At 40.9% G+C, this 13,873-nt stretch overlaps 1 protein-coding gene across 10 annotated transcripts in view; it reads left to right on the top strand.

The window, feature by feature from the left end:
* Positions 1–13,873, top strand: part of SCN5A (sodium voltage-gated channel alpha subunit 5) — a 215,789-nt gene that overhangs the window by 82,932 nt on the left and 118,984 nt on the right. For all 10 annotated transcript variants that reach the window (XM_027686815.1, XM_027686814.1, XM_027686813.1 and 7 more), the window contains 2 exons: positions 10,126–10,267; positions 11,939–12,136. In XM_027686815.1, coding sequence (XP_027542616.1) covers positions 10,126–10,267; positions 11,939–12,136 — 340 coding nt within the window. The remainder of the gene's footprint in view (positions 1–10,125; positions 10,268–11,938; positions 12,137–13,873) is intronic.

Raw genomic sequence — 13,873 nt, 5'->3', positions numbered from 1 at the left:
GGATTTGAATAGATATATGTCACTCAGCAGCAGAAAACACGTCTCTAGTACTTGATCTGGCAGATGCAAGAAAAAAGCATTTATTTACATTTTTATAAATGCTCAACCAACCTCAAGAAGTTTTTTTTACTTTAAAAACCATGCTGCAAAGACATGGTAGGAATGTTTGGGAGATGGCATTTTTCTCAGGTACACAAAGGCTAATCTGCCTGCGGGGTTTCCCATCAGAAACATTCTTCTTGATTCGTGAATTTTGATTTTTTTTATTTAATCAAATAGAACTTTTGTGTTGCTTTTCATTTTGTTTGTCCAGCTGCATTTTCCCCCTTGATGTACTGTAAGAATTTCCTTAGCACTTAGAAGGAACAGTGTACAATGGAAATAAGAAGTGATGTTTGGAGAAAAGAGAAAATCAAATGATTGTGATCAAAGGTGTTGTTTGGCTCAAAGTGAATGCTGCTGACATGTGCTTGGTGTTTCACAAGTACGTTCAGAGAACTACATTAATGGAAAAATCCTCTGCTCTGAGATGTGTGTCGCAGATTGGTCAGACACTGGAAGCAGTGCTAACAGCAATGCTCTCTTAGCAGAAAAAGAATTAAAAAATGTAGTGTATTTGCGGAATTGTTCATGTTTCTAGGTGTGTTTTGATGTTAAATTTGGTTGTTCTCTTGGATGTGATTGCACTGGGATATACCCAAGGTGTTTCTCTTTGCAGTTTCAACTTCTTTTATTTGCTTCGCTTAAAATAAATGGAGAAAGCTCAGATAGTCTGATTTTCAAAGGGATTACAACTCTGTAAATTTGCTTTTCAATTTAATTCCCGGTATATAGCTTATCCAATTTTAAACACCTTGTTTTAGCTCCAAGGAAGGTCCAGTAAAGAGCCGGTACAATGATCAAATATTTGGAAGATCTTAGCCAGGAGCAGAAGGTGGAAACTGCTCTATCCTTAGTGAAATCCCGTTTTAGCATCAAGTTGACCATGATTTGCAAAGGCTACAGAACAGCAGGTGACAGCTGTGGCACCACCACACACTGCCTCTAATCAGGCATATGGGCCTTTTCCAGTGGCCTTTTGCCACTGCCCTGCTGTGTGCAATTGCCACATATTCACAGATGAGTATTCATGGTGATAGTGCCAAAGGGAAGGCCTGGGAAAGGAAAGGTGATGCTTTAGAGTGTGCTCAGGAACCTGTAGCAAGGACAAAGCCCGGCACAGTGCCTGGCCCAGGGCAATGGGGCATGGGCGAAGTGAGGGAGCCTCCAAGGGCTCTCAGAAGGACAGAAGGTGGTCCCACCTTCAGATCCGACAAAGTTTCAGCAGTTCCTCTACCAAGCATCACCCTGTTGCCATCACCAAACCAGATCCCCAGTGGGTGGGCTGTGGGAACTGATCTGTGTCAGGCTGCACCTACCTGGTCGTGTTGCCCTTGCAATTATGACTTGTCCTTCCTAACTAGTAATCATTCACTTTGATGAGATAACCAGTACTGCAGAGTCCACTGCTTCCCTGCAGAGTAAAGACTTGTGGGGGCTGCAGCAGCTTGGAATTATGAGTCTGTGAGAAAGGAAGATACATTTCAGCTCTAAAGCATTTCCACTTTTATCCTGTTGTAATTTCGCAGGGACGTTTTTCTGCTGTGCTTAGGCTGCTGTTTTTATTTCCCCTTCTGCCTGAAGGTTGGGTTGAGCAATAGAAACAGCAAGGAAATTTGTCCATTGTGAGAAAGAGACAAGATGCTGTCAATGTACAAAGTAAAGAAGCAGACACAGAAGAGAAACTTAAATTTGTTCTTTTCGCTCTTTTCACTTGCAACTACAACATGGAGCTGGATTTTCAGAAAAGTGTCCATGTTGTAAATCTGTTATGTCCCCTTTGGATCTCAAGGTCAGACTGCTTAATATTTTTTTTTTCCCTTACACATGGTATGTCCTGTGTATTCAGCTCATGGGCAGGAATAGTCTACAAGATCATGCTGACAAAGAAAGCACATTTGCATTGTGTCTGTACTGATATTACCAAAAAGACTAGTGAACAGGAAGGAAAAGCAGGCAGTAAAGCTACTTCAGGAACAACAAGAAAGCACCTTTGGCAACTGCATCCTAGTAACTGTTGCTATAGAAACTTTAGCTACCTTTATTCTCACTATGACCTTGATTTTTCTTAACAGGATACATTAAAATAATGTACACTGTGGGGCAAGATTCTCTGTCATTTGGTAAATTCTGTCACTGAGTTTATCACATATAAGGGATGAAGGAATGACCATGTGGTGTAGTGCTCCTCAAAGTTTTTGTGTCAGTCCTAACTCTTTCTAAGATACTATCAGAAAAAAAGATTGTTTTCTTTTGTGTTGTGGCGTTTTACTGAGGTAATTAATACCAGCACATAAAACTGCATCAGATGCCTGTTTTCTTAGTCTCCATGAGCACCAAAAGCAGTGTTTTTGTGGTAGGTTCTCCACGTCACCTCACTGTCAGCATACTCGCACAGTGATGCAGCACTTTTACCTCTCTGAGCTGTAGTAACATTCCTTTGCCTTTATACATCTCCATGCAGTGATTTAAAGTCCCTTTCAAAGGCTTATCACACCCCTCAAGGGTAGAGGAGAAACATGCTATGTACTGAGGAGCAGCATTGCTACCAAATAATTCCACCACTGCTACTGCAGCTCTCACCCAGACCTTGGCAGGCAGAGAGACTGGAAGAATATGGTATATGCACCAGAACATGTCAAACAACATCCAGCAACCCATCCCCAACTGCTCTGGAAACTGGGGAGATGCACCAGGGAATAGTGCACCCAGTTGATTCTGTTATCCTGCTGCTGGCAATCAGGAGCCTTGCAGCTCTGAGTTGCCTGAACTTAAATCTGTATTATTATTACTGTTGTTGTTATTACTTCTTTTCTTAATATAAGAAGACCCCAGATTCAGGCATGTGTTGTTGGATACTGGACAAGTAGGGTGAGAAGAGCTCCCTTGGCTTGGAAGTTTGGTATTTCCGAGTGGGGTGAAGAGGGTGCTCAGGTATCTTAGTTGCATGTATACACTCCTGGGGAGCAACAAGAATGGGTAAGGTCAGGAGAAACGTCTGGTTGCAAGTTACCTTGGGACTAGCCAACTTTATCAGGAAGGTCTGCCAGTGTTTACCTTGCTGCATGAGTGGATCCATCACAGGAAACGGGATATTGGGAGTTTTGGCGTGCTCCTGGTGGGACTGGGGTGTTCACAACCCTCACCAAATCCAGTCTGATTGGGGTACAGCTGGCTGACAGATGGGAGAGGCTGTAAAGGTTGCTTGAGTGAGAAGGGGAACACCATTTCCAAATGCGTCCTCTTCAAATGTCACCAAAGCAAGGGTATTTTGGAAAGAATTTAGTGTGTAACCGCTAGAGCTAAAAACATAATTTCACTCCAGATTATCAAGCAACATCAGTGAATTTATTTCAAACCTTCAGGCTATACAGCACACCTTAAATGAATTTAACTAGATCCTGATGTAAATCACACAAACTTTTCCATCTACTCTGTGTTGGTTACAGCAGAAGCAGAATGAAGAAGTTTTGCCCATGGTGAGAAAGCCTCTCACTTGAGTGTGTAAACAAACAGAAAGCAATTATGACACCTCAAAGGTGCTGCAGGGGCCACGAACATAACTTGAGGTATTATACAGGTTTAGGGACAACAATAACACTCCCCCACTCTTAGGGATCAGTGGTGTATTTGAAAGATCATGTCTCTGGACAAACAGCCGCAGTAGGGATTAAATCCAAATCCACTCAATTCTTAAGAAGGGGTAATATTACCTCTTAGTCAAAGCTGTAATAAGCTCATCAGCCACATGAGAGAAGCAGACTTACTAGAGGCTACAGTCTTCATTAAGCAGTAATCTACTATTATGTTTATGATGATAAATTATTGCCCTACATTTTGTTTGATGGGTTACACAGAAGATCCGGTGTCTGGCCACTGGATTGAGTCAGAAGAAATGAGAGCTTGTTTGCCTTGCTGCAGCATGAGGTCTAAAAAAGCCACATTGCAGCAGAGGGAGTTCTTCCTCTCCCTGCCTGCGTGCCTGCATGGAGGGGGCTGATGTCGCAGGCAGGAACCACTGGTTTTCCATCTGCATGAGCAAGTAGCCAGTGGGGGAGGCTGAAACTTTTCCTGGACGCAAGTCAGCAGCATGCACAGGTCAGTGGGTGCTCTGAGCCTGTGAGCAAGCCTGCTCACAGGCACCTCCCTCCCTTTTGTCCTCCAGTTTCAACTCCTGGTTGATGTTGCTTTTTATTTTGAGTTTTTCTTCTCTTCTTCGTCATCTCTTTTTTTTTCCCCCTGCAGCACTTAGTTGAAATTTCTTGCACTTCTGTCATTCCAGACAATTGGCACCCCTTCCCTTGCTTTTAAAAATGCCCTTCAAATTCTCTCTGACCTCTTAGATGCTTGGAGTGAGAGCTGCTGGGGGCACCTAGTCAAAACCTATCCATGCCACTGCAAGTCAGATTTTGGCTTTTAGATGGTAATTAGTGGGGAATTTTAAGTCAAATTCTCTAACCATGATTAGTCTTTAATACAAAAGAAAGAGTAGGGGAAGGAGAGCAACCTGTGACTTTCAGGCACACCAAGCACCCGCTGACAGCAATGGCTTTGGCTGGGGTGCTGCTGCCTTTTGGCCCCTTTCCCCTACATTCTCAGTTCATCTTACAACATTCATTTCTGTAAATATTGTCCTGTTTCAGAGTGGGTAGTTTCATCTTGTCAGGTAGAAGCAAATCCCAGTCCAAAGATATTTGTCTGTTCCCCACAGCCACTGCACAGTATGCATTCCTTGTTTGGCTGCTGCTTTCCTCCCTCAAAGCCAAGGGAAGGGAGAAAACATGGAAAGTGCAGAGAAAAATAATCAAGTCTGTGGCCTAAGGGAAATTTAAGCCTGTCTTTTGTGGCCTGAGGACTTTAGCAGGAAGAGGCAGGTTGAGGAAGACCCTACTGTGCACATCATGGAGGCCACGGGCATTGTTTGTCCTTCAAAGCCTGCTGAGCTTTGAAACCTCATCATGGGGTTTCCATTTCCAACCATCACGTCCATTCCCCTGGAATTAGCCATGTATCAAAGACATCAGCTGTAAATTTTTCAGCTTGATTTCTGCATTCTTAGTCTGTGACCTAAGCGTGAACATTAAGGGGGCCTTACCAAATCACAGGTTTGTTTTTTCCTACTTTTTGCTGTGTCTGTGGTATGTGCTTTATCTCCCATTACTGCTTCTTTAGTTAACAGTTTGGTGTAGCAAGCTGTGGTGTCCCTTTGTAACTGAAACCCAAGGGAAGTGCAGCCTTCCCCTCACACAGGTCGTCACTGACATGAGCAGCCGTTTGATGCTGACTCCTGGTAGCACATTGACAACACTCCCTGTGTTTTCAGGATTTGAATGTTACAATCCGGTGCACAGTTGCTTTATGAATCTTCTTTTATTGCCTAACCCTGTTGGCCACTACAGCCAGGATCAGCAGGTTCCTTGGCTTGCCTAGATTAAACTCTTGAGACAAAGCATTTTGTAATTATGCCCCCCAGCTACAACCCTCTGCCATTCCCAGCCTGTGTTATTTAAACCAAAGCTGTTTCTTATGTCCTTTAATTTCCTGTACCAATGCCAGCTTACAATGGTGATTACAGCCTGATGGATAGGTAGGTAGGCTGCTGCTTTTAACTTTTCTGAATCAATGACACTAATTTTATTGTGATCAATTGAATAGCATCCTGTGACGCTCCTGTGGAGGATGGTATATTTATGTAGCTTGTTGTTGCTGCCCATCCCTGTGCATCAGAGGAGAGTACAATCCTCTGAAATGCTTCCCTGAGGTAAAAGAAACTAAAGAGTTTGCTAAAAAATCCAAAGGCATAGGCTTAATATTCTACATCTAAGATAGTTCAGTAAAATCTTAAGACTCCTTAAAAAAATCCTCAGAGGAAATGGTGTCAGTTACAGAATAATATTCTCACGTGAGAGTCTTACACCTCAATTTCTGTAGTGTTTTTCTGGGAAGCAGTATTTTGTTTTCCTCTCAGTGTTTTTAACACATTCCCATACCCTGTGGGTTATCGCTTCTGTTGGCTACAAAAGAGGGTGAGCAAGAATGAGGAGTTGACAACTGGGATATTCTGTCTCAAGTGCCCAGTTGCCGTAAGAAGGATGTAAACTAACGTCAACAGCATTTTTGAGCTGGGGTTCATGCTTTTTGTGCTGCAGCAGCTCGTTTGAATGCTCTTAAAACTGAACATAATATTAGAGAAGCATTTTGTCCTGGTTTCAGCTGGGATAGAGTTAATTTTCTTCCTAGTAGCTGGTACAGTGCTGTGTTTTGGATTTAGGATGAGAATGATGTTGATAACACACTGATGTTTTCAGTTGTTGCTAAATGGTGTTTCTACTAAGTGAAAGACTTTTCAGCTTCTCATGCTCTGCCAGCAAGGAGGTGGGGGGGGCACAAGAAGCTGGGAGGGGACACATCCAGGACACCTGACCCCAACTGGGCAAAGGGATATTCCATACCATAGGAAGTCGTGCTCAGTATATAAACTGTGGGGAAAGCTGGCCAGGGGGGCACTGCTTGGGAATTGGCTGGGCTTTGATCAGCAAAAGGTGATTATGCATCACTTGTATATTCTAATTATTCTATTATTCTCATTGTTATTATTCCCACCTTTATTATTTTGTTCCTTTTCTGTCCTATTAAACTGTCTTTATGTCAACCCACGAGATTTCTCACTGTTACTCTTCCAATTCTCTCCCCCATCCCACTGAGGCAGGGTTGAGTGAGCAGCTGTGTGGGGCTTAGTCGCCATCTGGGGTTAAACCATGACATGTGTACACTCGCTGTGGAGTCAGACAGATCTTTGCACATCAGCAACCTGCTGGGAGTGGAAAAGTTTTTTAAGACATGTAAAGACAGAAAGAAAAAATGCTAATTGTATCATAAGCAGAAAATATTAATCTGAGCCACCATTGTTCACTTTCACAGTCAGAAGGATTGCATCTCCATGTCCTAGGGCTTTACAAACAGTTGTGCTAAAATGCTTTGAGCAGTTGCTTGAATGTTCTTCTGCATCAAAACAGTTTCCCTAAAAAGCAACACTGGCATTGAACCTAAGAGTGACTTTGTAGCCTCTAATCTGCGCCAAGAGATTCCTGTGAAAATACAACTGCAATGTTCATAATATCCACCTTCCTTCAGACTTTGCTGTTCAAAATGGTGAAGAATTTTTAGAAGAAATTCTCTCTCTCATTAATATTAATGGCAAAATTTCCATTTTGCCTAAGGTTTTAGGCAACTTATGCTAGATGAAGCTTGATTTCCAAATGACTGCCCTGCTTAGGTTTAGGTTCACCAGTAAAGTAACCACCATCAAGTTTCTCACGGCTGTATTCAGATGTTTTAGCCATTAATAATAACATTAAAATATGAGTGATGAGACCAGTTCAGTGGAGCCACTTGGGATTGGCCTTTTGTGAGAGACTAAGGAAAGGGCTGTCCACCTCTGGACATGATCACTGAGCTTCCAGGCAAGCACAGTCTGTGAGTCCTTTTCTCATGGCAAAGAGAATGAGCCTTACAAAAATTTTCATGTCCTGTATAGACACGATGTCTTAGCGCAAACAAGCGGGAAGGGTTTCCTTCTTGAGAGCCCAGAGAATCCATTTCCCAGAGCTCTTGAACAGTGTGAGCAGCACGTCATGGGCAATGAAGGCTGTTTGCAGCAGCAGATCAGAGGCAGAAATCTCATGTGTCTACAGCAGAGAGTGACAGCAGATGCTGCCTTTGGGAGAGAGGAGATTTATTGAAAAGGCTGCCTCAAAAAAGGACATGGGTGTACAAGAGAGATTCAGTGTGCATCTGCATATTTTATGGAGAAAAAGCTGACATTTCTGCATTTTATTATCTTCTAACTCAGTACTGTTACTGTAATTTTTATTCAAATGTGGCTTTTATTGGGAAACAATAGGTAGTCAACGTAGGAAAGATCTAGAAGGAGGCACTTCCAGACTGGCAGGGAAAAAATTAGAATTGACTCTCTTTTTCTTTCTTTGTGAGATACAACTGTTATTATCTAAATTCTCAACTGAGATAAGCTAACTTGGCTCTACCTAAGGTGACAGAATCACTTATTATTCTCTCACTTGTGTGTTACATTTAATTCACTAAACATCAGCTGTTCATTTTTTATTGCTTATTCTGAAAACTACTGTAAACAAGGATCTGCACACATTTTGCAGTACTTCAGCACTCCTTTTATCAGTGTTCAAAGCAAATTTACTTTAAAATTTGTGCTTGACTACTGATGCTAAATTCAGATTATTAAAGTGTTGTTGAATGTCTAATATTTGTGGCAGACACCATAGATTTGTGTAACTTCAGAATCTATAGCAATGTATTCTCATCTCGACATGTAATACAAGGTTGCTATCCTGGGCTGTAAAAATTTTAAATTATATCAGGATCAAATTTGTATTTTTTAAAGAAAAAGAACACTGATTTTCACACTGAGACACACTTTGCTTTCTCAGGGATCTTTTTTTTTTTTGGTGGCATTTTAAAAATTACTTTGTATTATTTGTGTTGCTGCTTTGCATTTAAAATTGTGGCAATATTCTGCTTTGGTAAAAAATACCAGTGATTGAGAAGCTCTAGGAGGTTTTGCCAGGAGAAAATAAAGCTAAAAGCTGTACACGTTGGACACACTCTACATGACTGGTGACATGTATAAGATGGTTGGATATTACCATAATTACCCTACATGAAGGCAGTTTAGAAAACCTTGATTCCCCCATCCAACAGGAAGAACACCAAGCTCACCACATGCCAGGACAGAGGGTATTGCTTTCGTCTCATGACGCTGCCTGGAATTTGGTGCCTCTCAATGTCTCTGGTCTCTGACAAAGAGCTTTCAAAATCCGTCTTGTTCCAGCCATCCCTATTTGTGTCAGCTGGAATTTTCACCAAATTGTACCAGGTTCATCTCTAGCTGAAGGATAAGGAGAACATACTGTACGTTCTGCTGAGATCTGCTTCTCCAGATAATTAGATGCTGCCCACCTAACGAATTCCCAAATACCACAGGGCTCCAGTACACTGGCAACACCCTTGATCCAATAATCACTTCTTAGGATACAGAAGTAATCCTTTGCATATTGCTCCATGTCTTCAGTTTCTGATGGGTCATATTTTGTGTTTGGAGAGCAGCTTGTTATATGCAAGAGGTGTGGGGTTATTGACTAATTGTATTGCGTGGTTGTGGGGGAGAGGATGGCACATCGACCTGAGATCTCTTCTACCTCGTGTTTCACTTGATGATGCAGTTCAGTACTTACACAGCATCACTGAGAGCAGTCTTTATCTCTTCTGGCATATGGGGCTAGAAAATTACTTGTAAAGAGCCTCCAAGGTTAATGAGAGCCAGTGAAATTCATGCTATCTTCATGCAATTTAATACAGTAATCTGCAAGACACACAAGGAAAGCTTTTTGCTGGCAGAAATAGAAAAAATGTCATGACCCCAGACTGTGGCGGTGAGTGGAACAAAAGGGCTGGGTTTCTTAGATTAAAGATTTAATCCTTGCAGGAGGGTGAGTGTAAGGTCAGACACAGTCAGCCATCGGGAAGGTGCTCAGATAGCACACGCTGGTGTTTCCAGCCTCTGTCAGACTTCATAACCAGAAAAGCAGGTTCACCATCACAGTATTACCTGCAACTCTAACAGGAGACACCAAGTATATGATTCTTAATTAGAAATAAGTGCCAAGAGAAACCATAGTTAAACACTTAACTCCTGCTTAGGTACCTAATTCCATTCAATTCCAAATATGTGAAGTGCTAGGTGCTCATTTGTCATTGCAGCTTATGCTATGGTTACAGTTTATCCTTTCAAAGGAAAAATAAGGTTGCAAAGATCTTTGGTATTGAGAAGTAGCATCCACCTGTTTCCTGTGTTTTTATTCAGTGAAGGAATTTACCACCTGTGATCTGTGCTCTTAACCAAGAGCATTCTGTACATTTCCCTGGAAATCAGTTTCTCCATGTTGAAGCCATCTAAGATGTATTTCATAGATGGTATTTCATGTTTTGCAGCTCGTGCCCTGAGGGGTATATATGTCTGAAGGCTGGGGAAAATCCTGACCATGGTTACACAAGCTTTGACACTTTTGGCTGGGCCTTTCTCTCTTTGTTCCGTCTTATGACTCAAGATTGTTGGGAGCGTCTTTACCAACAGGTATGTAATTATTTTATTACTGTTAAAAATTATAAATAAACATGCCATCTTTTATGGTGACATATCTAATAATTAAAGACAAGATAGAATTGCTGGTTATTAAGTAAACTGTGCTCTCTGTGTGTGTTCTGGAGAACGACCTTCAATTGTTACAATTAATTTATTTTCTTAAGAGTGATGATATCAAAAGACATCAGACTGCATGTTTGGGGAAGTTGGGGAAAAGTGGTACTGAGAGAAAGACACTTTGAACGACTAATTCACTTGAGTCTAAGTGAAGTTCACCCCTTGAGAAAGATCACCATGTCACCACTTGATGATTTTTTTGATGGATGGTGTAACACAAACTAATCTTTTGAGTCCAGCTCAAAAAAGGGCTAGAGAAGCACCTGTGTGCTTGGCATAACTGGTTTTTCAAGGCACGGTAATGAACACAAATCCAGCAAATGGCAAGACTACCTGGTACACGTCAGTTCTCTCTGCTGCAAGCTCTTCACATGGAGAGACAGAGGCACAAATGGGGTCAGAGACAACCTACACTCACGTTGCAAGGTGGCCTGCGAGTATATGCTCATTTTAGCACACATTTCCTGGAATGTATGCAAACTCTGAAGAACTAAATATCATAGTATGGCACGGAATTACATACTCTGTCCATGATGCCACTGAAGATTTACTGCCACATCTCAAAATCGCCCAAACTGGAAAACGATCATAAGGAAATCAAGAGACAGTGCTGACAGAACTACTCTGAAGGTACTGAGGTAGACATCGTTGAAGATTTTGGGGACTTCAGCTTCACATACAGCCAGTAATAGAATTTCACTTCAGGGAAATGTAAAACAATTAAAATGAAGATTCTTTAAACAACCGTATTCACTTGACACAGAGCTGCGTGTACGACTCTGGGAGACAGAAACTGTCAGGGCAAATAAGGATGAACATCTCTCCCTTTTATTATTTGACCTTGTAATATCAAACAGTGTTTTCTATCTGTAATATCAAGTCACTGACCATGGGATATATCTGTTACATGTCTGTTACATATAAGCTTGGCCTGTTCCCCTAAACTCCAGTTATCCCAATAAGTATGGTGAAGAACCAGGGAATACAATCAATGGAGCCCAAGGTTTGGTTCCTCCTATCCTGAGGAAGATGTCTAAATAATGTTCAGATGAGTTGCACCCTAAAAATATGTTTTTCTCCCACTAGCTGCAAAGGACCCAGAATGTAGGCATCTGAAGGGATACAACATGAATCCCACTTGGATAGTTTCTAAGCACTGGACAAACACAGATTGAGCTGCGTGTGGGAATTTTTCACTGCAACTGATTGTAAGATTATCTATTCTAAAAGAAAACCAGCAGAGATATTTGGTAAAGGAGGGAAGCTTTCTTCTTTTAGAAATTAATTCACTGCAAGGCACATAATTTTTGACCAAGATATAAATATTTATCAGTGAGAAGATTATTTCCTTGGATGTGGTTGTCATTTCTCATCAAAGGGTTTCTGCTTGAGCTATTAACAAAGGCTAGATTCAATTATGTTGTAAATCTAAGAGTTTTTAAAAAATGTATTAAAAAACTAATGTTTTTTCTTTTAAGAAAGTATTTTTTTCTTTTAAAAAGCATTGTAAACAAGTGATTAATGATTTTACTTCTGTGCTTACAGACTCTCAGATCTGCTGGGAAGATCTACATGCTTTTTTTTATGCTGGTCATCTTTCTGGGTTCATTTTATCTGGTCAACCTGATTCTGGCTGTTGTGGCCATGGCATATGAAGAGCAGAACCAAGCCACTATTGCTGAAACAGAAGAGAAGGAAAGAAAGTTTCGGGAAGCCATGGAGATGTTAAAGAAAGAGCAGGAGGTCAGTGAACTATGTGACATGATTAGCCTTGGGTAACTTGAACAGATGGTAACTTGAGATTCACATTCTCTTTATTTTACATTTATCTGATAACCGAAGTAAGAGTTTACCTGAAAGCAGCTTAATGTTTATTGTGCTGGGCAGAGTTATTACTGTTTTTATGAAAGAAAAATGAAAGTTCTCCCTGTTAAGACTGAGGCCATTAAAGGTTTACATATCCAGAGTTGTACTGATTTAACTATACTATATATGCCGGCAGAAAAATTTATATTGGGTGGCATGTAAGATGTTTTCATGATGGTGAAACTACATGGGCATTTGAGCATAAACCAGCTATTTTGGTAGCTCAGCCATAGCACCTGATGAACCTTCTTCCACCACCACTTTAGCACAACTTGATTTCCTGACTCATTCAACCTGCCAATTGTTTGACAATGAAAATAAAGATGTAGGATAACCTCTTTGAACTACCTACAATTTAATTCCTGAAAAAGTAAACAGGCAAAGCTTGAGATTCAGCTTTGAAAATTATGCAGAGGGTATGGATTTAGTGTTATGTCGTAAGTTTAAACAAGCCAGGGAGGCCAAATGGTGGATGTAGCCTTATAGCCTTAATAACACTACTTAATTTTCATGTGGTTTGTGTAGGGTAGAAAGCCCTTATTAAACAGCGGAAGAGAACATTTTAGGTGCTGTGAACCAGAAGACAATAAGAAAATTAGTCTGAAATAACACGTAGCACTGTAGCACAGAGAAATAAAACCCTGATACACAATATAAACTAATATACATAATTTTCTTTTGAGTACATATGGTTTCAGGGCCTAATCCAAAGCCCATTTAAATCCTCAGAAAGAAAATAGAAAATGCAATTCTCTCTTGACAAAGTGCTACTAGAGGCTTATGCATCATTTAAGTCCTTTTAAATATCCTCTTTGATAGTTTAAGTAATAGGTAAATGCAATTTAGTCCATGTACAGGCACTTTGAACAGAATAACTCTCTGCCATAACCTAAGGGAGCAAACTGAGCTCCAACTCGTACTTATTTTATACAAATTTTCATGTGTTTTGACTCCAGCTGAGCTCTTCCTCATAACAGTCAACTTTGGTAGCCCCAACTATAATTAAAGATATTTAAGAATTTCCTTTTGAAGGCTTTGATTTCAGTTAAGCCTATATGTACACAAAAAAAGGAACATTAAGCCCCGAAAGTCAGAATGTGGCAAAAAAAAAGTTGCTCCTGAAAACCTAAATTGTTCCCATTTGTTTATATGGTTTATAATATAGCCTTTTCTTCAGCCAACCATTTCCCATTTTTCCTGTGCCCTGCTCAGTACAAAGGGTGGACAGTGCATGACTCAAGAGCAGCTCTTTGCTTTCTCATCATTTGTTCTGTTGCCTTAGGCCACCTCGAGCAGACTTCCCGACTTAGGCAGTCAAAGCCTGCTTCGAAGAGGAAGTGACTAACATCCTCAGAGATTTTTCAGTGCCTCTTGTCACTGCTCAGACTCCATGTGCTTCAAAAATACTCGCTTTTATTTGTAATACTCCTGCAATATATTCCTCATTTTATGGAAAGGAAATTTAGGAGTAGAGTGATTTGGACCTACCGTGTTCACTAATGAAGTCTAGTAAATCTGTAAATCAGCTCTTGACATCTCAAGTTAGACAATTTGAAGAAGAGGCTTAGGAAAGTGAATTGGGTGGCTGCACCATGAAGCTTTCGGGGGTCCTTC

The sequence above is a fragment of the Neopelma chrysocephalum genome, unplaced genomic scaffold (assembly GCF_003984885.1).
Source record: "Neopelma chrysocephalum unplaced genomic scaffold, ASM398488v2 Primary Assembly neopelma1_72, whole genome shotgun sequence".
In the NCBI taxonomy this organism is placed as follows: Eukaryota; Metazoa; Chordata; class Aves; order Passeriformes; family Pipridae; genus Neopelma; species Neopelma chrysocephalum.
This window is presented reverse-complemented; position numbering and strand designations above follow the sequence as displayed.